The 22,839-nt window shown below is 53.2% G+C and overlaps 1 protein-coding gene and 1 long non-coding RNA gene across 2 annotated transcripts; one reads left to right on the top strand and one right to left on the bottom strand.

The window, feature by feature from the left end:
* Window positions 1-228: 228 nt before the first annotated feature.
* LOC110482740 (uncharacterized) lies at window positions 229-8,727 on the bottom strand. The gene is made up of 2 exons (XR_002467450.2): window positions 8,615-8,727; window positions 229-424 (listed from the first exon to the last, which is right to left on the bottom strand). It is a non-coding gene; the product is annotated as an uncharacterized LOC110482740 (long non-coding RNA).
* Window positions 7,956-17,474, top strand: SPARC (secreted protein acidic and cysteine rich). The gene is made up of 10 exons (XM_021552201.2): window positions 7,956-8,166; window positions 13,828-13,896; window positions 14,060-14,110; window positions 14,266-14,350; window positions 14,765-14,886; window positions 15,092-15,212; window positions 15,398-15,531; window positions 15,700-15,848; window positions 16,424-16,572; window positions 16,756-17,474. The coding sequence occupies exons 2-10, from the start codon at window positions 13,840-13,842 to the stop codon at window positions 16,782-16,784; spliced, it is 897 nt and encodes a 298-aa protein (XP_021407876.1). The 5' UTR covers window positions 7,956-8,166; window positions 13,828-13,839; the 3' UTR covers window positions 16,785-17,474.
* The last annotated feature ends 5,365 nt before the right edge of the window (window positions 17,475-22,839 follow it).

Raw genomic sequence — 22,839 nt, forward strand, 5'->3', positions numbered from 1 at the left:
CCAGACACACCAGGCTGGGACCACGCAAAAAGAGGGGCAGGAGATGAGATATTTCTCCTCCCTTCATTTCTTCCAGAGCCCCCAGAAATTCAGGGAGTGGGATGAACTTTCTGATTCCACTAGAAATGGTTGAACACTGAGAGGTTTGGGAGAGGTCAGAGAAAGATGTGTCACTTTTCATCCAGCCTTTTCACCCACACTTTCCATCCAGAAGCAGCCCAGATTCCCTTGATAGCACTCGTTATTTTTATTGCCTTGGAGAAAAAACAGCATGAATGGCCCAGCCTTGAGAGAGATGGCATCAATGTCAGATCAGGCACACCTCAGGCAGTGAGGACCTCTGTTCTTGAGGGTTGCAGTGGATAATTTTGAAAGGTCCCTTGCAATCCAAACTCTTGTATGGTTCGGGATTCTCCAGAGTTATCTGCAGAAGAGGAGCAGGAAAGGAGCCCTTGGGCACAGGCAGGAGCCAAGCTCCCTCAGCAGCTCCCCGGATGCCCTTGCTGTCCACAGCTTCATCAGCCTCTGTGTGTGTTAGTGAAGGAGCAGAGGAACATCACCAGGGCAGGTTTGGTGCCTGCAACCTGCTGGGTGGCCTTCAATAATCCAAAAGCACAGTGTGGTCTCCCTCCTGTTTTGCAGCTGAGTACCTCCAGAGGGGCCCAGACAATTCCCTGCACCACCCCACTCATTGAGAAAGCTGCTGTTTCCATAATTTCCCAGTTCCCACCTTTTTCCCCTAAGTGAACAACACAATTTTGAATGTTCATGCCATTAAAAATCCACTCCATTAATCCTGGTAGTAAATCCTGGGCAATCTTGCTCCCTGGGGTGATGTGGGCAGGCACAGGAGAGAGAGTGCAGTGGGTACCTTTGGGCATATCTGAAGTTAACTGCAGGGTGACATCAGCAGCGCTTGTGTCTCATCTCTGGAATTCTCTGGTTAGCCTTTGCAGATGCCTGATACAATTAATGTTCATTAGCAGTCTCACAGCAGCATCACACAGGAGAGAACCCAGTGTTCTCTCTCTCCCACATTTCAGAAAGGATGTTGTCTCTCTGCTTTTCCCATAAAATAGAAGCTTAAAGGGGACTTCTCTGAATCTGATAGGTTTTTTAAAACTGTGATTTTGGTCCCTCCATCTCCTTAAACAGCTGCTGATAACATATGCAGGGCATACAGCTGGGGAAGCACTGCTAATTTTAGCAGCTCCTGAGGGAGGGACCCTGCTCCGGGCCAGGCACAGGATGGAAAGTCAAAGCGTTTGCTCAGGGCCCCACATGACCTCGCTATTTTGGGGCTGCCCACGTCCCACCTTGCCCCAAGCCCACAGACAGAGTGTGGCACAGCCCCGAGCCTTCCCACAGCCCAGCTGTTCCTGCCACAGCACCGCTCCTGCCCAGCCCCGGCCAAACAGGATGGTGGCTTTTGAAGGGGAGTAAACAAGCTTCAGGCTAAATTGAGATCCCCACAACTCACACACTGAAGCAGTGATGGACGAGGTATTTTCTGCCCACATATGTCTGCTGTATTTTCATCCAACTAAGGGGGTTGTGTCCTCTTGGGTTTCCTTTACTCCCTGACCAGTGAAATTCCATCAAGCTCCATACAGATGATGCAAATGATTCCTCCACTGACTGGCCCTTGCAAAGGCCTATACATGGCCTTAAACATCTGAATTGCTCAAGGCAAGAAGATTTTAAGGAACTTGAACTCCCCAAGGTAAAATCCACACTGGACAGGGGAGCTTGGAGAGGTTCAAAAGTGCACATGAGATGATTTGAAAGGAGCCAGCAAGCAGAGATGGTGTGGAGGTCAGTGCTTGCACTTGGTGTTAGCCTGGAGCAGCCGTGTTTGTAAATCACAGTCAGATGCTAAAATCCCAGAGTGCCCTCCAGCACTGCCCCTACCAGCCCTGCCTGACCCTACAGCCCTTCACACGGCTCCTGCACGACAGGGGTGGCTCAGGCTCACAAGATATCCTGCCCCAAAATGTTCTCCAAAAATATTTCCTACAGTCTCCCCTAATATCTTCTTTGCCAGCTTTAGATTTGCTTGCTGCCTGTGACTGGCTGTGGTGGTGTAACCCCAGTGGGCAGCCAACACTTGCTTTTGCCTCTGTACCCAATCCTCCCAAATGCATCTTGCCAAGACCAGTCCCATTTTGCCTCCTCTAAGGGACACCCTGTTTATGGAGCCTCCTGCATCCAGCAGCCTGGCTCACTTGTCTGGTACATCTCAAGCCAGGGCTTGTTCTGAAGTGAGCTCAGCTGGAGCAGAAAGTGTCAGAGCAATGGACAGAAAAATGCAGATTCTCAGGGTGGATCGGTGCAGGCTCAGCCGGGGGTGGCCCAAGAACCTCAGGCAGCTCAAGGAGCGTGTCCTGCCTGGATGGGCCCACAGCTGCAGCACAGCTCGGTTCCCACCCGGGGATGTGCAGTTCAGCCAGCAGCAGTGCTGGGGGGATGTTGTGGCCTCTCGGGTGGCTCTGCCCGGAGCTTTTCCCGGTTTGTGTGCCCGCAGGAGCGGGGCTGTGCCGAGGGCAGCGCTGGGGAGGAGCGGGAGCACGGGGGGCACACACCGAGTCACTGTGAGTGGACAGGACTGCCCGGCCGGGGATGTTTTCATAGGGTTTTGCCAGCAGGGAGGGTTAACAGGAGGACACTAAAGTCCTGTTCTTCAGCCTCCACGGGGAGCTGCTAAACTTTCCAGGCTTCAACTCATATTCCAGCCTGCCTGTCACCAGCATGCCTTGCCCTCTCCAGCACCGGCTTTTCCTCCTCTTTGCCTCCAGCAATGCATAAGCCTGCAGCGAAAGCAGCCTTCGCTTACAGCCCGTGTTCTCAGCTGCTGGATCCTGGGAACAGCGAGTTATCCTGAGGACACCAAACCCTGCTGCCTGCTTTGCCTCTGCTGCCATCCCAATCCATGGCAGCTCTGCCCCATCACTGCCTGGCCCCACTGGACACTCACCAGCCTGACCACTGCATCACGTTTCCAAAGGGGAGCCTTGTAAATGCTCAGGAAAACCATTGTTTTCATCCCTTAGATGTAAGTTGGTGTGGCTGATTAAATTAAAAAGGGTTGTGGGGTAAGTGGCCAACTCATCTGAGAATAAAGCTTCTCTTAGAAGACCTCACACTCTTGACCCAAAAATACAAGGCTGGCCCCACAGAGTTTTGTGAACTCTGGAATTTGTATTTCTGGTCTTTTCCTCACCCATGGTTATTGCCACTGGTTTCCAGATGGCATTTGGTGTTCTGGGGCTGCCACAGCTTCACCTGGGTACTCCCATCAAAGCTGCCTTTTAGACTGTGTTTCTCCATGGAAAAGAGCTGCCACTGCAGCCCAGGAGCTTCCCTCCCCACATGTCCCAGGGGCCTGAGAGTGGATTCCTGTTTATTTCCTCAAGCAGTACTATTCATATCCTTCAAAAGCTGCCAAACTGTCAGGCTCAAGAGGACTCAAAAGTGCATTGCAGGTAAACATCAGGAATAAGGTGGGATTACCTGGAGTTAGCAGCACTTCTCTCTTGGAAGTTTTATTTCACCTCCTGCAAGTCACAGGCACAACTCCAGCACAAGGTCTCAAGCAAGATCAGAGCTGGGCTGAGACACCCAACTGTAATTCAGGCACTCAACATCCCTGTGCCCACAATGAGCAGGGAACAGCCCCTGGCAGCAAGGGAGAGGCATTTTGGGATGGACATTCAGGTTCTTTGGATACTGTAGGTGCTGGGCTGGGACCAAACTCAGCCAGCTGGATGTGCCTGAGAGTTTCAAATCAGCTGAGGAGGTGTCCTGTCTGCCAGTGCCTGCTGTGATGTCTCCAGGCAGGGCTGTGGGGACTCTGCCATGGGGACAGGGTGGGGGCTACAGCCAGAGGGGTTCTCTCTACCACCTTTCTGGGTGTTCCGATGGGATGCCCAGGAGCAGCATCCTGGGCAGGGCAGGGGCAGATGCAGCACACAAAGCTCCTCTCTTGCTCCACAGATGAGGAAGGTGATGGATGCTTTGGCCTCAGTTTAGTTTCAGGGAGGACAGACAGATTTCTCCCAAGCCTGCAGCCCCACACATTTGCAAGTGAGTGAGATGACAATGCAGGGAGAGTTTGAAAGAGGCAGAGACCTTCCCCATGGGGCATGGAAGAGCCTTCCACCAGAGAACCCTGGGACAGCTGTGAGAGTCCACCCACATCATGGAAAGAACAAGACATCCCACAGTAAGCCTGTCCTGCCTCCTAGCTTTGCAGCCTGCTCCCAGGCCATGAGTCACTGCAGAGCCGTGCACAGCTGCCTTTCCATCCCCTGCCCTGCTGGCCTCTGCATTACAGCTGAGAATCTGCAATCCACTCCTCCTTCTCCATCTGCTTCTGACCAGCAGCCCAGTGCAGGCATTGGAAGAGGCTGTGAGTGTCCATCTGCTCCATCTGAACGGCATCAGTCCCACAGCTCAGCTCAGGGACAGAGTCCCATCCCACTGGGAAGAATTCCTTGCCCCACACAGGACAAAGACAGCCCCTCTCAGGCTGTTCCAAGGGCATTTTGGGTTCATCCTGCCCTGTACAGATGGTGCTTGCAGTGGCCCTGCATCTGCTTAGTGCAAGCCCAGAGAGCACAGCCCTTCTGCCTCTGATCTACTTCTGAAATGGAAAAAGCCAGAAACCCTTCAGCTGACACACTCCCAGAGAGCAGGAGAGATGGGAAATTCCTGGGGTAAGCAGATTCCTCTCTCCTCTGCATTTACTCTCAGCTTTCCTGAGCTGGTGCTGGGCTCCCACCCCTGCAGCCATTGACTGCCCTGCACCTGTGAGGAGCTCAGCCTTCAGTCACACACCCAGGGATGAAGATTTAGCAAATTACATTCCCATGGTTGTTCCAGGGCATTCTGTATATTTATATGCACTTTGGGTTCGTTGTTTTGCAGCAGCATCCACCAGAATTAATGCAGACACATCCTCTAGAGAAAAACTCATTAGAGAATCCATCCCAGAGCAGAGAGAAGGAAAGGCTCCTCACACTGACAGACTTGTGAGCAGGGGACAGCAAGATTATTAAGCCACACTTGTATCACTCCTACAGAGCTGCTCACTTGCCTTTTTCTTCATCTATTACAGCAGAATTGTTCCCCTCTTGGAAAGCACCAGGGTTTTTCAACTGCACCAGTCCTGATCTGCCCAGCCTGGCTCAAAGCAGGATGAAGAAATTTGGATTTTAAACTGGGGTTAGCTGGAGTTCAAACCTCACCCCTCCAGACCTCTTGGCTTTGCTGTAAAATGAGCTCAAGCCCCACAGGGTCTTGCCCTGTGTGCTGTTTCCATCGGAGTTTGTGCAGTGACTTGAGCTGGGAGCGAGCGCCGGGAGCCCTGGGGTTCATCTGCTGTGCCCAAAGCCCCACAGGCACAGGGTCAGGGGCCTGAGCTGGACCTGCTGCAGCCCTGCCAGGGTTCCCAGGGCTGAGGAGGCCCCTTGGGCAATCCCCTGGTCCAGATGGCATAAGACAGCTTTCTAAATATGTGTGAGGTCTAGTTTTCCTCGTGGCAGCCTGACAGAAAAATCTCCTTTTTGATGACCCCACTAAGCCTTGCAAGAGTGGAAAGGACTTTTCAGGACTTCCTTTGTAAGCTCTCAGTCATTTCTGGAGCTCTTTAAAGCTGCTGAGTTTAAAGAGCCAGCCAGTTGCTCCAGGCTCTTTGTGATCCCCCTCCATCCCACTGCTGATGCCAGGCAATGTGCCCTTCCCAAGGCACAGACCTGGCTGTCCCCACCCTGTGCACAGAGCACCCCTCACTCCCACCCCCCGGGCTCACTGGATGAGCTTGGGGGCCATTTCCAGATGTGACTGCACCACTGCTTTTTGCTCTCTCTCACACCCAGGGTCTAAGCCGCCACATCCATAAAGAAATCCCTGCTATAATTATCTCCATGGCACTATCATTTGTTTAGGCCCTTAGTAGAGGGCTTAACTTCAGGCTACAGTGCAGAGCAATTGCCACGTTGTCAGTTAGAAAAGTAGTGGTTTCTTTTCTCTTCTTTTTTTTTTTTTTCTCTCTAAAATTTTTTCCAGATGTCTTTTTTTTTTTTTTCCTTAGGAGAAGAACCAGCAGCAGTACAATTTCAATGTGAGTCGTGACTAATCCACTGCAGAGACCATTCAACAGCTGTGTCTGGCTCCTTGGGTTATGACTCAAGCAGATGAAACTTTGTTTTAGGGAATGTCTGACCTCTGGAGCCAAACTGGACCTACAAGTGGCACTGGTGGCACCTGGGAGCCATGGACACTTGTGATGGGAGGACAAGGTGCATTAGAAGGACCCATAGAGTCTTAGAAACCATCACAAATCCAGCCTCCACAGGGACCTGGGAGGGCCACGTGGAATATTTATTAATGTCTCTGTGAGTGGTATCAACATCCACATATCAGCACCCAGGGATGGCTTTTGGGAAGTGTGCAGCCAAGTAAAGAAATGGGTGAAAAAAATTTTCCTCTCTTGTTCTTTGCCACCAGCCTCCTGAGCTGCCTGATCACAGAGATTGTCTGTTCACTGGAAAGTGATGATGGGTTCTCATTAACCCCTCCTCCATTCTTTCCCCTTTGCCTTCCTTTTCTGTCCTGTTTATATTTTTTCCTTGCTGGCCATGGGATGTTTAGTCTTACATCTGATCTCTCACATGCAGCAGAAGTGCTGTGAGGCTGGGTGGGCAGTGAGCAGATACATCCTGCAGAGCAAGGAGCCAGCACAGCCTGGCAGGTCATCACGGGCCAGTCCCTGTGCTGACATCTAAATCCTCAGCAACACCAGTGGGAAGAGTTAATCACCACCCAGGTCCATGTCTCAGCCCTCTCAAAGATAGCACATAATCAAGAATGAACCCAAACCCCAGGCAGCCAAGACAAAACACAATGTTGAATTTTGCTGTGATCTCATGTGTCCTTCACCCAGCATCCACAATCACACTGCTGGTGCCCAGATGTCCCCAGTCCTTCTGCCTACATGGGACATCATCTTTCCATTGCCCTAGAAAGCAGCCCCAGGGTGAGTTTTGATGTCACAGGAGGATCACAAGCTGCAAAGAGCTGGATTATCCACGGGGCTCAGGACAGCTCTGTATGTGACAGAGACATTCTTTGGGTGTGCCCAAACTGTAGCAATTTTTGGCTACTGGTTCTCCTTTGCAGTGTGGTGCCAAGGCCATGCTGGTGCTGGGGGAGCAGATGCACCTCAGATCCTCTCAGCCATGGACAGATCAAGGGGAGAGGAGCTGGGTTTTCACCCTGGGCATAGAGAGGAACAGATGGGAAAACTCAACTCCAAACAGCTTTGCTGCTTGGCTGACTCTGGCTGGGCAGCTGCTCCAGCTGAGTTATGATCTGTAAAATCAAAATAGTGTTTGAAGAGACCACTGAATTCAGCTGAGTGGCAATTCTGGATGGGTTTTGTTCAATCAGTCCAGATCTGCTGGATGATAACCACAACAGAGAGACCACTGTGCTGAGAGTCACATCTACCAGCCCAGCATTTCTCTGCCTACTTACAGCATTTCAGATATGTCTTTATCCTCTACATTCTCTGGGTCATTCTTTCCTCTCCCTCTCCACAAGGCAGTCACGGATATCAGCAATGTTAGGAGACAGGATGGAGAAGCAAAAACTCTCCTGCTTTCCTCTGCATGCCGCTGAGGATGGGAAACACCAGCTCAGGGACTGAGCTACACCGCTGAGAAATGACAGCATTTAACATTATAATTGCAGCAGGTCGGGGTGTTAGGAGGTGCAGAACCAGGCAGAGAGATGGCATTCCCCTACCCCGTGTGCTGTCATCCGAGAGGGACAGAGAGCTGGAAACTCAGCGCAGGCAGTGCTGTGACAGTGACTCTGCTGGGAGGGCTGCGCTGGGGACTGCTCTGCCCCTGACAGGGACCCTTTGATTTTCAGCTTGATTTCTCTGGTCTATCCTTTGGAGCCAGGCTCAGGGACTGCCCACTGGGAAGCGGAGGAGAGGAAGAGACCGATTTGGAAAGCTAGAGAGGAGGAGGAGGAGGGGGAGAGGCAGAGGGAAACCCAGCCCACCCTTTGGCTTCCTCCTGCCTCCTTCTAAAACTTGCAGATTCCTCCAGCCTGTCCAAGCGCCTGAAGTTCCCTCAGCCGTGCTGCCGGGACTGCGAGGTATGGCCCGAGCTTCGCGATTGCCTTTGCTGTGCTTTTCCTCCCGCTCGTGGGGTCCCTGGCCCGGCCCGGGGAGAGTCCAGCGCTGGCAGCGCGGCACTCGGGATGGGGAGCTGGACGCTCTCCACCCCAAGTGCTGCATTCAGAGACCCCTCCTGACTTCAGCCCTTCCTCCTCTTTGCAGCATTTCCCCTTCTAAGCTGTCTCTTATTCCATTTCGCTGCCAAAGCTTCAATGCTTTGGTGGCATCTGACTGTAAAGGTTTAGCTTGCCCTCATTCTTCTCTCTGCTCCCTTTTCCCCCTCTGTGTTTTCAGCTGGTGCTTATTTCTTTAGTGAGATCCATGACACCAAGGTCTGGGCACATCAAACCAGCCTGCAGAGAAAATCAGATGTAGTTACGATGAATTCTCAGCCTGAGGTGTGTTGGCAGGTGATGTTTTACTCACCAGAATATCCAGAGGAAGAACAAAAGAGCTGCCGACTTCATGTCAGCGGTTTTATTTTTTTTTTCAGTGCGGCCGATCTTATTTCTCCTTTGAAAAAAAAAAAAAAAAAAAAAAAAGACACTCGGCTTTTTGTTCCAAGCAAACTCTGAAAGCTTTTCAAGTCTGCTGCCCTGGCTTGCCAAACTCTGGCTGATCGACTGCTAGGGGGACGGAGATTGCAGGATAGGAAGAGCAAAGCTCTTTCGAGGTGTTTTTTTAAGTTTTAAGACCTTGGGTTCCGTCAGGCACAATTTTAGGTCCCCACAGAAGAGACGAGGGCTCGTTTCCTTTAAAGGCAGCTGCTGTCCTTCCCGGCCCGCTGACGTGACAGTCTCACTCTGCTCTTTGTGTCCCTTCTCTAAGAAAGCTCCACTCTGTTGCATCCAGCCAAAAAAAAAAGGGAAATTTAACCAGCTGGGGGCCGAATTCCCACCCAAACCAAAGGCAAAAGTTTCAAGTTGGAGTGAAACCGGGGGTACTGGGAATGTCACCAGTACTCCCGAGTCCTCAGAGACGACCAACTTGAAACAGCCCAGAAGCTCAGCATCCCTCCAAAAGGACAAAAGTTAATTGCAGCCGTTTGTTAGGCGAGTTTTAAGTGGCACAGAAAAGCTGCTGCGTCCGGCAGAGCAGCTAAAGCCAAGCCATTGTCTGCCACATAGGCAGGAGCAGGGGTGCGGGCGGTGTTGGGAGGGGGAAGAGCAGAAATAAACTTTTCGAACTTTTTTTCAAGCCCTTCCTTCCACAACACTCTGCTCTTCCATGACTCAGCCCCAGAGGAATGTCGGCTCCCATGGAAACCTTTTCTGGGTCCTCTGGTCCGAGGGATGTCGGGGCTGTTATCGCTGGAGCGGCTGTGGCGGGGCAGGTCCAGGGAATACTTTGGAGATGGTTTGCATTTTTGCAGAATATTTATCGGACAGTTTATCCCCTGCCTCCTCTGTGGGATCAGCTGGTTGCACCCCCGGAGCCGGAGGGACCTCCCGCACCTGGCACAAAGCATCCGGGCTGCTTTTGGCACTGCCTTAGGTCCAGCCCACACAACAGAAAAAGCAGGACAGCAGGACAGCAAAATTCTGTCTCGCCTGTCTGCACAGGGCTCATCCATGAGCGGCTGCCTGCAGCTCACGGCACATCCAGGCTCTATTCTTGGTATTAGTTTAAGTGTTTTCTATCATGGACTCAATCTACAACCTGGAGAAACTATGACAGCTTCAGCACACAGCTGTGGTGGGGCTGGGCTCTTGCTGTCCTATCAACAAGCCCTGCAAGATGTGAGCATTTCTGAGCTCACACGGAGCTGCTCAGCTCCCAGCACAGGGAATGGGCTCACACAGAGCTGTGGTGTAGCCGTGTCTTCAGTGACTCTGCACAGGCACATGGGGTAGGGAGATTATTTCCCCTGCTGTGTTTTATTCAGAGTGTGAGCTAAAGGGAATTTCACTTCCATCTAAACCTTGCATGGCTTTCTGAGCCTGCACAGTGCATGAGAGGGGTCTGTGCAGGTGGCAGGAGCCGGGCTGCACCCAGGGCAGCTGCAGCACATCTGGGTGAGCCAGCACTGAACGAGCAGGGACCTGTTCAGCAGGGAGCTTCGTGGGAACTCACACAAACAACTCCGGCTTCAAATGGAATTTCAGCTTGGGAGTGGCTGCTGAGTAAAGCTCAGAGGGTCTTGCCTGCGTAGGGAGGGCAGGGCCAGGCACTGAGGACCCGGCCCTGCTGTTGTGTCTCTGTTGTGTCAGTCACACTTGGTCACCCATTTGCCCCTTGAACACTGCGGCCCCAGTTGGGTTTGGCAGAATCTTTTTCTGGACCAGCCTTGCGTTACCCTCAGTGTGAGGTGGGGTATGTCAGATGCTCCAGAGATGCAGATGAGCAGTGAGCAGAGGGAGGGGAGGTGCAGGAGAGCCTGGGGCTGTGCCCCCCATTGCCCATTCCTGCCTCCGTGGCTGCTGTGGGAGAGGCAGCAGAGCCCCTCGCCCCTCGCCCGGGCTCGCAGGGGTGGCAGCCGGGGTGAGCCCGCTGGCCTCAGGGAGGAGCTGTCAAAGTGGCCAGGGAGAGACTCCTCCCCACGCTAACGTGGCATCCCAAAGGCTTACGCAACCCTGGACAGGGCCAGCGCCACATGGACCATGGACCATCCATGGAGCCTCTCCTGGAGGCTGCACCCGCTCATCTGTGTCCTCCCCAAGCCACCGAGGCCCCAGGCTGGGGTCCCCAGACAGACCCAGTGGCACAGACTCTCCTCTGTGCACCACTGCAGGGCATGTTCCCGTCGGGAGGAACTGATGGTGGTGCCAAAATCTTGTGGGGAGCGTGGTAAAGAGTTCCCCAGAGCAGCTGGTTTGGAGTCTGTGGAGGTGCTGAGGGTCAGCCTCAGCCCTCTCTACACCCCATGGTTTTCTTCTTTGGGGTATGGCTGCAAAATGCAACGAGCAGCTGGTGCTGAGGGCCATGCTGGAGAGGTGAACCACTGAGAGGGGTTTGGGGGAGCCCCCAGACTCTGTTTAAAGAGTGACTGGGAGCTGAAGTCCCCATGTAGGATGCAAGTGGGATCAAGGATTAAAAAACCTGAACAGCCCATGGTGCCCTATTGACTGCTCAATCCACAACATTCAGGAGGGCAGGCCTGAGGGAAGTGTGGTGACCATGGAGCTTCTCTTATTCTATATTCAGCAGCCTTTTCTGTGCTGGTTTCCATCATCTTGCAAAGTGCTGGTGTCTGTTGATTCCTTTAGGATGTAGAAGAGCCTAAGTTCCCGCTTGCTAAAATATTTTTCCCTGTCCAAAATGACCTCCTGGCTGCACCCCCTTTGCTGCCCTCTGCTCTCCATGGGGTCACAAAGCAGTGCCAGGCACTCCCAGTGCAGAGCCCCTCAGGGATCCTCCCAGGTCCCTCCAGCTGGGCGATGGATGCTGAGCTCATGCTGTGGCCCAGCTGCCAGCTCCAAAAGCATCCTCTTGGATAGCAGGACCATGGTTGCTCCACAAGGAGGGAGACTTGCACCATGTACCACATTATCCTTATAGAGCAACCCTGTGTGCAGGGCTCCTGAGCTGTTATTTCAGAACTTTTGGCCACCAGGCATTCAGGAATGATCATTTGGAACCCAGCCAGGGGCTCACAGACACTGCAATGTCCTCACTGCACAGGCTTTGCCTCCAAAAAGTTGCTATTTTATAATAAATTTGTTTTACCATCTAAGGCACAAGACAGTTCTGCAGAGCTTGTTTGCTCAGACTTTTTCATGCTCCTTCTTCCTCCAAACACAACACTGGCAGCTCCAGCTGTCTGCTGGCTCCTAGCAAACATGACCCCACTTACTGCATGCCCAGACTTTGAAATTTAAGGCTTTTTTAATGCTTGGGGAAATGATCTAAGATGGCCTTGGCATGAGGTTGGGTTCTTCTTAGTGCCACATTCTACAAGTGCATGCACTGCCCTCTCCTCCAGGCTGGGCACTGTCCAGTGGACATCACTGAACCTCAGAGCACCTTCCAAAGCAAACAAACCCCTGGGAGAAGCCCAGGAGGAGCCTTTACTAGCCAGGGGATACCAGCAAGGGAGGAGATGTCCAGAATCACCTGTACTTTTCCACCTCCCTCCCCAGACAACCCTTCCAGGAAGAAAGAACCAGTGATCTCTGCTGGCAAATGCTGGCAGAGCTCACAGAAACCTCCAGAACAAATGAAGATGAGGGGAAGGGACAGCTCACAGCAAGCAGGAGAGGAGGGAGCTGCTCAGCTGCAGCCTCGACAGAGCCTAAGAGCTCATCACCCCTCCCCACGCTCCTCTGCCACAGGCCCTTCACACCACCACAGCAGCCATCCCCACCACCCCTCCAGCCCTCTGACATCCCAAGAAAGCTGCCCTCCATTCCCTGACCCCTGCTTGGCACAGACACCCCACCAGAGGCTGGGGGAGGCGCTGAGATTGGAAAGGATTTTCTCTGAGTGGCCAAACCTCCCTAAATCAGGAAGCAGAGCCCAGCCCGGTCGGTGCCCTGGCAGCAGGGCAGGTTTGGTGTGGTTCTACACCCAGAGAGCCGCTGTGCACGAGGAGGGAATGGCTGCAGCGACATTAGATACCCTGGGAGAGAAGAAGAAACCTGGTCCAACACTTTCTGTCCCAGCAAATGCCTCTGTGTGCCTGCCCAGGGCGGGCTGGGAGCAGGTGGAGCGCAGGAGGGCAGGCGGAAGGGGAGGCCTGGCAGGGGCACAGGTGCCCTGGCTGGCAGGAGGGAGGACAGAGGACAGAGGACAGAGGACATAGGACAGAGGACAGAGGACAGAGGACACAGGACGGGGTGTTGGTGTTTCAGAGCCCCGCGGGCGGAAGGCAGCGGGCAGTGCCACCTGCATATTAAGCGGCCAGCTGAGCTCCTCTCTGCCCGCACACAGAGCTCAGCCCTGCCAAGAGGAACCGGGGGGGACAAGGACACGGGGATGTCACCAGCTGTGCTCTCCTCCTCGCTGGGCTGCCTCTCCTGCGGGGGCTCTGTGGCAGCCCAGGCGCAAAGGGCTCATCCTTCTGGAGCTGTCACAGCCACAAAGTGTCTTGGATGCCCCAAACTCGGTCTGGGGACCCTCAGGTCTGAGCAGGAAAGGGAAAAACAATAGACACGCCAACATTTTGGGGTGCTGGGATGAGGGACTGGTGTCTGATACCCCTAGGGATGCCTGTGTCCCTGGGGGAAGGGGTTTTCTAAAGGATTTGATTCTCAAGTGCTCTGTCTCATTGTCTCTCTTATTTCTTTCCTTCATCCACTTCCATATGTCTTCTGATTTACAGCTAATATTATAGACTTTCATTCTTTATACCTGGCACTCCCATCAGGGGATTTTTAACATGAAAAATGTGGGGGGATTGGTGAAAAAAAAACCCAGAGAAGGAAAGAGCCACTTTGACTGTGATTTTCCTAAAGGCATCCAGGAGAGCAACAGACATCTAAACTCCACTGTCTCATTTTCCAAAATCAAACCAATTTATCTTGGAAACATGATTTGGCCCAAGGTTTTGGCTAGAAAAGCCAGCATGTGGGTCTGTAATACTGAACAGACGAGGCAGGAAATGGAGAGAACACCCTTCTTGAAGTGTCTGCTCAGCCTGGAGCCCAGCAGCACACAGTGGTCTCCTTCCTCATCCCTCCTTTTCCTCTGCTTTATTCAAGGTCTGCTGAAAGATGAGGGCCTGGATTTTTTTCCTTCTCTGCCTGGCAGGCAAAGCCCTGGCAGCGCCGGTAAGTCGGGGTTGTTCATCTGGAATAGCCGATAGCTTTTATAACAAATAAAGCATTGAGGAATGAGGAACAACTTGAGGGTGGCCCTCCTGCCTGTTCCAGTGGGTCACCCCCCTTGGGACTGTCCTGTGGACCCCCCACTCATGTGCATTTTCCTCTGCAGCAGGAGGCTCTGCCCGATGAGACAGAGGTCATCGAAGACCCCACCACAGAGGTAGGTGGTTCTGTCCCTCCTCCTCACCCATCCCCTCAGCACCCACTGCTCTGGAAAAAAACATCTCCAAAACTCTGGGGAGCCATGGGGGGCTGCTCTGCCTCCCAGGAGCTGTGGCTGTGCACCCACAGCAGAAACACCAACCTGTTTTGCAGGAGCCCGTGGGGGCTAATCCTGTCCAGGTGGAGGTGGGAGAGTTTGAGGAACCCACGGAGGACGTAGAGGAGATTGTTGCAGAGAGTGAGTCACTCTTCCCCTGCCCTCCAGCTGGCAGGGACACTGTCCCCTCGCTGTGTGGGGGAGCTTTAGCCACCCCAACCAGTGAGGGGCTCCTTTGGGAAGGGCTGTAGCACAAGGACAATGCCATCTGGATGCACATTCAAAGCTAGAGGCACATGGCTTCTTCCAGCCCTGGGCCCTCTGTAAGCCCATCTTTGAACAGAAAAGCCATTGGCGTGGCTACAGAAAGGAGTCCAGGATTAGCCCCAGGGCTAACATGGATTTCTGGAGACCTTCACACCTTCCCAGTGTGAGAATAGATGTGGGGGCTGTCCCTGGCAAAGTGTCAGTCTTCCCTCTGTGCTGAGGTGCCCTGAGCGTCTCGTGGGAGGTGAGGATGTGGTTGCCTCTGACTTTGCTCCCCTCCTGCTCCAGACCCCTGCCAGAACCACCACTGCAAGCACGGCAAGGTGTGCGAGGTGGACGACAACAACTCGCCCATGTGTGTGTGCCAGGACCCCTCCAGCTGCCCTGCCACCGCCGGCGTCTTCGAGAAGGTGAGGGCAGGATCTGCTCAGTGGCCCAGGACAGGGAGGGACCCACAGGGGCTTTGCCAGAGGTGGTGACACACGGAGACAGAGCCAGGGTGGCTGGTCTCATCTGGTGGTGCAGAAGGAGCCATTGCCACCCCAGGAAACAAGCTAAACATCTCGTTTGGAAGCTCTCCCTGCCTCTCATGCAGCATCTCCCCTTCTCGTGCAGGTCTGTGGCACTGACAACAAGACCTACGACTCCTCCTGCCATTTCTTTGCCACCAAGTGCACCTTGGAGGGAACCAAGAAGGGACACAAGCTGCACCTGGACTACATTGGGCCTTGCAAATGTAAGTGGAGCCACTCCCTGAGACAAAGGCACCCCTAACTGGGCACAGCCCCCATGTTCACAGCCTGGTGGAGAGCAAAGGCCCTGGCAAGCTCAGGGCTGAGGTGGGAGGGCAGCGGGGCTGAGTGTCCAGGGTGTGCAGCTGCATGTGCAGATGCTGCACTGACCCCTGTGTGTGACCTGCAGTCATTCCTGCCTGCCTGGACACAGAGCTGACCGAGTTCCCCCTGCGCATGCGGGACTGGCTCAAGAACGTGCTGATCACTCTGTACGAGCGCGACGAGGACAACAACCTGCTGACCGAGAAGCAGAAGCTCAAGGTGGGGGACAGGGGAAGGGGTCTGGGAGCTCACCCCTACAGTGGAGGCCAGCACAGACAGGGAGCCTGTCCAGAATGACCTGTGGGATCCCTGTAAAGACCCTCCCAAGGCGGCCCCTTGCACCCCATTTCCCTGCTGACAAGGCCTCCCCGGCCTCTCCCATGGCAGGTGAAGAAGATCCATGAGAACGAGAAGCGCCTGGAGGCCGGTGACCACACCGTGGAGCTCCTGGCCAGGGACTTTGAGAAGAACTACAACATGTACATCTTCCCTGTGCACTGGCAGTTCGGGCAGCTGGACCAGCACCCCATTGATGGGTGAGTGCCAGCAGAGCAGGACAGGGACCTGGCCAGAACCATTTCCTGCCTGAGGACCAGGGTGATTTGGCAGTAGAAGGTTCAAGGCAGGCTGGAGATGTGACACCAGTGGGTGGCTGGTGACAGAGGTTGTGGCTAACCAAGCTGGAGTAGAGGCACCTTTGCCTCCTGCAAACTGCTCTGCTGCAGGAAGAGGGGCCTCCCCCAGCCCCAGCTGCTCCCACCTCCCTTGGGTGTGGAGTTTCTCTCTTCTCAGATTTACCGTTCTATGACAGTGCCCTAAAATATCTTACTCCAAAGTCCCTGGGATAGTGTCAGCAGCTGAGATGGCAGCTGCTGGCTCAGCTGTGGGCTGCAGATGGGCATGGGAGTGATCACACACTCACTGTGGGTGGGGGCAGCTGGCAGGGACCCCCAGCTGGTGGCTGTTCTGGCTGGCTGGCTGCGAAGGCAGATACCAGTCCTCGACCCCCGTGACACTCAGCGGCTGACACTGGGAGGGCACAGGGACAGCAGCCAAACCAGAGAGCTGGGCCAGCATCTTCCCTCCTGTGAGCGTGCGGCCGCCCTGGCAGGTACCTGTCCCACACGGAGCTGGCCCCGCTGCGAGCCCCCCTGATCCCCATGGAGCACTGCACCACGCGCTTCTTCGAGGCCTGCGACCTGGACAACGACAAGTACATCGCCCTGGAGGAGTGGGCCAGCTGCTTTGGCATCAAGGAGCGTAAGTACCGATGAGGGCAGGAATTGGGGTGGAGGGGAGGCCGAAGAGCACCCCCAGAACCCCCTCCATGCATGAAGCAATGCATCACAGCCAGCCCTGGGTAAGGGAAGCAGAAGGGTACAGGAACAGTGGGACCCTGGCAGTATCCACCTCCTAACTTTTGTCTCCCTTTTCCTTCCACAGAGGATATAGACAAGGATCTGGTGATCTAAACGCTCACCTTCCTGCTCTGCTGCCAACTTTGTCATGTTTTAACCTTCCCACTTCCTTTGGATGTTAAACTGCTTTTGTTTTGTTTTGTTTTTCCCTGGGAACAAGGTGCTAATATAGGTCTAAACATATGTAGTAACGGTGCTAAGAGAAATAACAGTCCTCGTTCATAGCCTTATCTATCACCACTAGATTACTCACCCAGCTGTTTCCACATGCCTTTTCTCTCTCCCACGTCTTTACTGCTGGTTGTTCCTGTGCTAAATATCCGCTCTGCCTCACCATCCGCTCTGGGATGGACTTCTCTGAACTTCTCACTAACAGCACATTCCTGGACACTCAGACACAAAACCCTCTCAGCTGATTCACCACCAGTCACAGATGGCAGCGAGGGAAGGCAGAGCCAGAGGATGTAGGAGGATTGGTTCTCAAGCAGAGCAGCTGCAGGTGACATTGTGGCCACCCAGCTCGTGGTAGGAAGGATGGAGAGGGGTAAGAAAGAGTGGTAGGATTTTGTTTTCCTTTTTTTTCCTCCCATTCCCAGGGTTTGAATTTAGCAGTTATTGGGCACAAAAAAAAAAAAAATTATAAATTGAACAAGCAAATAGGGAAGCGCACAGAATTTAAAACAAATAAGATGAAATTATTCCCATCCTGTAAAATCCTCTTGAATAATAAAGGTTTGAAAGTGCTACATGCTTCACCATCGCTCAATGACCACGCTGCTGTCATGTTTTCTGTGTGAGATGGGGTGTGGCTGCCTGTTCCCCGAGGTGTGTGTGGCTCACCTTGATGTTGTGATTCAGCTGTAGGTGAGACAAAGCTCTTGGCTCTCCCCAAATCACAGCGTCCTTAAGCACTTCCCACCCCTCTGCCTTGGCTGTGCCTAAATTCCAGCCCTGCTCTTCCAGGGAAGCTGTGTCAGACTTGGAAGGGATATTTCTGCCCAGAAAGTGGCGTGGTTGCCACATGCTCGAGGAAAAGGCTGTAATATTTTTTTTTCCTGTTGTGGATTTAAGGGATGCAAAGGATGGAAGGGAGAAGGTACTTGGATTTTGCTTTATACGAGAGGGTTCTGACAGGAGCAAAGTGATGGCTAAATCTCACAGGCTGAGAACTCTTTTTTTTTTACCTCTGAATGTTCCCTGTGCCTTACATTATTAAATTCCTGCCACAGTGTGAGCAACCTAATGAGTTTCTGTAATAAAAAATACTGACTTGAAACACTGACAATAAACCAGCCTGCAATGTTCCTCTGTTTAATCCCATCCTGGTGAGAGGGACTGCCCCCTCACCACCAACCTCAAGCATGGGTTCAAGTTGTTACCACAGGTGTCCCAGCCCCAAAAAAGGTTCTGGTCCAAGGTAAGGTGAGGTGTTTTTGCCTATTCCAGCCTATCACTGTAAAGGGCTTGGGGAATATTGGGTGGGTAACATGTGGGCAGAGATGGGATCACTGCAGCAGCCAGCACAGACACTCACATGGCTTTCAGGCCTTTGCTTTCATCAGCAATAAAATCCCAATAAAGGCAAAGGAGTAGGAAAATAAACACCCCCATTTGCATGGGCTAAAAATAGCCAAGTTGCAGCTTGGCTGAGCTGTGAGGTCCCTGTTGACAGCCCCTGTGGAATGTGCTGTGCTCCCAGCAGGGCTGTCAGGGCGGATCCTGCACAGGGTCACTCCTGGCTGCAGGGCTGGGGCAGATCTCACGGAACACAGACACTTCGTGTGGCCAAGGTGTTTGACCCCCATGGGAAAGCAAAGCCCAGGGGGGCAGGTCACAGCACCCATTCCCCCTGGGCTCTCAGCCAAAGGGGGGTTCTCAGAGGAGACACGGTGAATGCCTCCCCACTGTGGGAGCAACAAACTGGCAGAACTGACACAGAGAAGGGCACCACTGCCCATGACCCCTGCAAGAGCCCACTGGATGTGACCCACCTCCAGGCCTGGAGAGCTGTTGAGAGAAGGTTTGGGCAGGGACAGGATAGGAAGGCAGGCAGGGGCTGCAGGAGATCAGCCATCCTGTGCAAACCTGCTTTCCAGTCACTCCCTCCCAGCCAGAAACCCTCGCTCCACTCCCCTGTGAGGCAGCTCCCCTTCCTCCAGCTCAGCCCTCCTGCCAGTGCCACCAGACAGGCACAGGAGCTTGGGTCCTGTGCAAGGGAAGCTTTTCCAGCCCTCCTCTCCCCTGCCTTCCCCTCTGGTGCAGGAGTCAGCCCCGAGTCCCGGGGAGCTGAGGAAAGCCAGCAGGCTGCACCAGGAGAGCTGGTTATCATGGCTCTGGGAGGTGCAGTGATCCATCTCCAAGGCCATGTCCCATCCCAGGGGACAGCACTCCTGTCCCAGCAGCCTGGCAGAGCCCAAAGGAGCCAAGCCAGTGCTGTAACAAAGTGCAGCTGCCCTGGCTTTAACTGATCCAGAATGAGCTCAGGAGGTTGAAGCTGGGGCTCTCTTAACCCTTCAAAGGTCACAGCCTGAAGTATCAAGTGGCTGGAATTTCACTGCCTTGGGGCAAATGCCATACAAGGGGTTATGTCAGGACTTGAGGAATAAGCTGGCCTCTTTGAGCTTTTAGACCCAGACAGTCAGCAAGGGTGGAACAGAACAGCCCTTTCCCTGTTGGAGCAGAAATCCAGCCTTCCCGTGCCTGCACAGCAGGAAAGAAACTCGCCTGTACTTTCCAAGTGGAAATTCTCCCTGTGGTTTGCGCTGACTGAGGACACAGTTTGCAAACCTGAAAAAAAAAAAAAAAAAAAAAAAAGATAAATAGAAAACTAACAGACAGATCTGGATCCAAAACCAGCACCAGCCTGACCCAAGTGCTACAGGATATCTGCAGAGATGGTTCCTTTTGGTGCAGTTACTCACTGAGCCATGTCCTACATTCAAGAGAGGAAAGATGGGGCACACAAAGACTTCTGTAGAGATTTGTGCTGTCCTGTATGTTTCCCTGACCCTTACTTTTCTAAGAGAAACAAACTGTGGCACAAATACTGCATTAAGGTTTGTGGCTGAAATGTACAAAATGCAGGTAGAGATGAAAAAGGTGACAAGCCAGGGACCACCATGACTACTCCAGTCACACACCTGGAAACAGCCTGGACTTGGAACACTTTGTGAGGTGTAGCTGCACCTGGAGCTGCTTCTACTATAGCTAATAGTGACACTGGAAACCCATGGAATTAAACTCATCCTACAGCACAGAATCATGAAATCACAGAAAATTCTGAGTTGGAAGGGACCCACAAGGATCTCTGAGTCCAACACCTGTGACAGGACAACCCCAAGAATTACAACATGTGCCTGAGAGTGTTGTCCAAATGCTTCTTGCAATCAGGCAGGCACTGTGGCCACTTCCCTTGGGAGCCTCTTCCAGTGCCAAACACCCTCTGGATATTTGAAAACATCCAACCTGAGCCTCCCCTGACACAGCTTCACATCATTCCCTCAGGCTCCATGTGTGAAGGCTGGTATTTCACAAAAGTCATCAGCTAAAATCAGCCCTGCAAAGGAAAATTTAACCATGTAACTGAGGGCTTTGAGCCGTGTTCAGGTACCCAGGGTGGTGGGGCTGATGAAGTCACCATTCCCAGTGGGAATCTCACACACAGGTCTCTGCCACAGCAGTTCAAGCACCCCCAGAATTACTGCTGGGGGGGGATCTTATCATGGGTCTGGCACCGAGAGTGTTCCAAAGTGTCAGGCTCCACCCGTCCGCCCTGCTCCAACTTGAGGAGCAGCTCCCAGACTGCCCGTACTCCCTGCGGAGCATCCTTTTGTCACAAAATCCCATCTATTTCAAAGATGAATTCAGTAAAATCTTGCCCAACCTCCAGCGAAGAGACAATGCCGAGGGAAACCCCTCGAGGTGCGCATCTCCCCGCGGCCGGAGGGAGGGCAGAGGGCAAGGGAGCCGACACATTTGTCTGCCCCTGAAACCGTGAGAGGCGCGTCCTCCCCTCCCTCCCCGTCCTCCCCTTTCTCCCCGTCCTGCCCTTTCCCGGCTGATCCCATTCCCGGTCTATCCCATCCCCGTCCTGCCCTCCCCGGCCGATCCCATCCCCGTCCTGCCCATCCCTGCCGCGGCAGCGGCGCGGAGCGGCCGGCGGGGGGAGCGATGCGGCCGGCGATGGAGGAGGCTGCGGGAGGCTCTGCCGGAGCTTGGGCAGGCTGTCCCGGGGCACAGGGAGACGGGAGGGACCCGCTCCCGCATCCCTCAGCTGAGGGCTCTGCCCTTCCCAGCGGAGCGGCTCAGAGCCCTGGTCCCTTTAGGGCTACGTCCCCAGAACGCTTGGCTGCCCCATCCCATTGCATCCCATCCTATTGCATCCCATCCCATTGCATCGCATTGCATCGCATCGCATCGCATCGCATCGCATCGCATCCCATCCCATCCCATCCCATCCCATCCCATCCCATCCCATCCCATCCCATCCCATCCCATCCCATCCCATCCCATTTGCTAAACCCTTTAGACACAAAGCAGTTGACCAGATTTAAGGCTAAGTTTGGCCAGAGGGTCTACTCTAAACCTCAGGACTCAATGGGAGGCTCTTTCTTACCCTTTGTACTTTTATCTTTTTGTGTCCCTTGTCTCCAAGCAAATCCTTTTAAGATGATTTTGGTCAATTTTCCTCTGTATGCTTCATCCATGTAGGAAGTGATAGAGTGGATGTTGCCCATCAAACTCTGTTAAGTTGCAGTTTGACAAACTTACATTCAAACTTGCTTTTGCTGATATCTTTGTCTTTAAGTGACCTAAGCCACTCATTCAAGACCCCATCCCATCTCACCCTGAGGTGCCCGAGCCCCCCAGCCCTTCTGGAGCACAGAGCATTTTGCAGTCTAAAGCACTCATGGCTTATATGATTCCAGGCTTTGTGTTTTGCAGCTCAGTCTGTCTTCCTCAGCACCATTCCCTCTACGTTTTGAACCTACTAGCTGGTCTTAACTGGATTGGATGGGGCAGAAAACCACAACCATGGCGTTCCTCTGGGTAGCCTGAGGACAGAGAGAGGATGCAGACAGACAGACAGACAGACAAGTACTTCACTGCACAGTGATGCTGAATTCTAACAGGAGCTGGGCTTGGCCTGGTGCTCTGGTGCCAGGTAATTGCACAGTAAGTAATTATTTGTGTCAGGGTTTATCCAGGTTCTGCACTGCCCGTGGAGAACTTCCTTTACTTTCTATGTTATGTCCTACCACATAAACAAGGGCCATTTCCCAACTGAGCCCATTTCTTGTCAGGCTCACTATTATGCTCCGAATCAAAGAAACTCTGATTCTGTGATTCTTGGGAAAAAACACGCCCCAGGACACATTTTTATGTGCATTCCTTACATTTTTCTTAATTTCATATTCCTTTTGATTGCTACTCCATCTGGATTCAAGAGACTGCACAAATCTCTTGTTATTTCTTGTCCAAACACCTCACTGATCACCTTTACTGCCTGGGTTTTGGGGACTCAGCTGCCATCAGCTCTGGGGCCAAAATTCTCTGTGCACAAAGCCAAGCCTGACCGCAGCCTGATGGTGACTGTCTGCAGCTGCCCAGGGCAGTCGTGGCACCACAACCATGCCTGGCAGGACAATTCCTGGTGGCTGGGGCTGTACCTGACACTCACAGGGCTTTTCACAGCCAGGAGCAGTGTAAAACCACCACAGGACTCCTACACTGAGTGTCTAGTGCTGACCAGCCATGTAATGCATTTCCTTCCCATGAAATGAGGAGTCTCTTGGAAACTGGAGGTTCTTTCTCCCCCAGCACAGATGTCCCCAGAACAGCTGCTTCAGCTCACAAGTGCCTGAACTGGATGCAGTCTGGAAGCTGGGTTAATATCTGGGTCAAGTAACACCACTTGTTTGCTCTGCTCCTTCTCCCTGAAGCATTTGCTATTGAGAGCAGAGATGAGTCAGGGCAGACCTTTGGTCTGACCCAGTCCTGCTGTTCTTCTGCACTAACCACACCTGCAATCACGTCCTGTCTGCTTGGGCTTGAGCAGCACCATTCACCCTGCAGGATTCCTGTTGTTTCCTCCTGGTCATGGTGTCCT

The sequence above is a fragment of the Lonchura striata genome, chromosome 15, assembly GCF_046129695.1.
Source record: "Lonchura striata isolate bLonStr1 chromosome 15, bLonStr1.mat, whole genome shotgun sequence".
Lineage (NCBI taxonomy): Eukaryota > Metazoa > Chordata > Aves > Passeriformes > Estrildidae > Lonchura > Lonchura striata.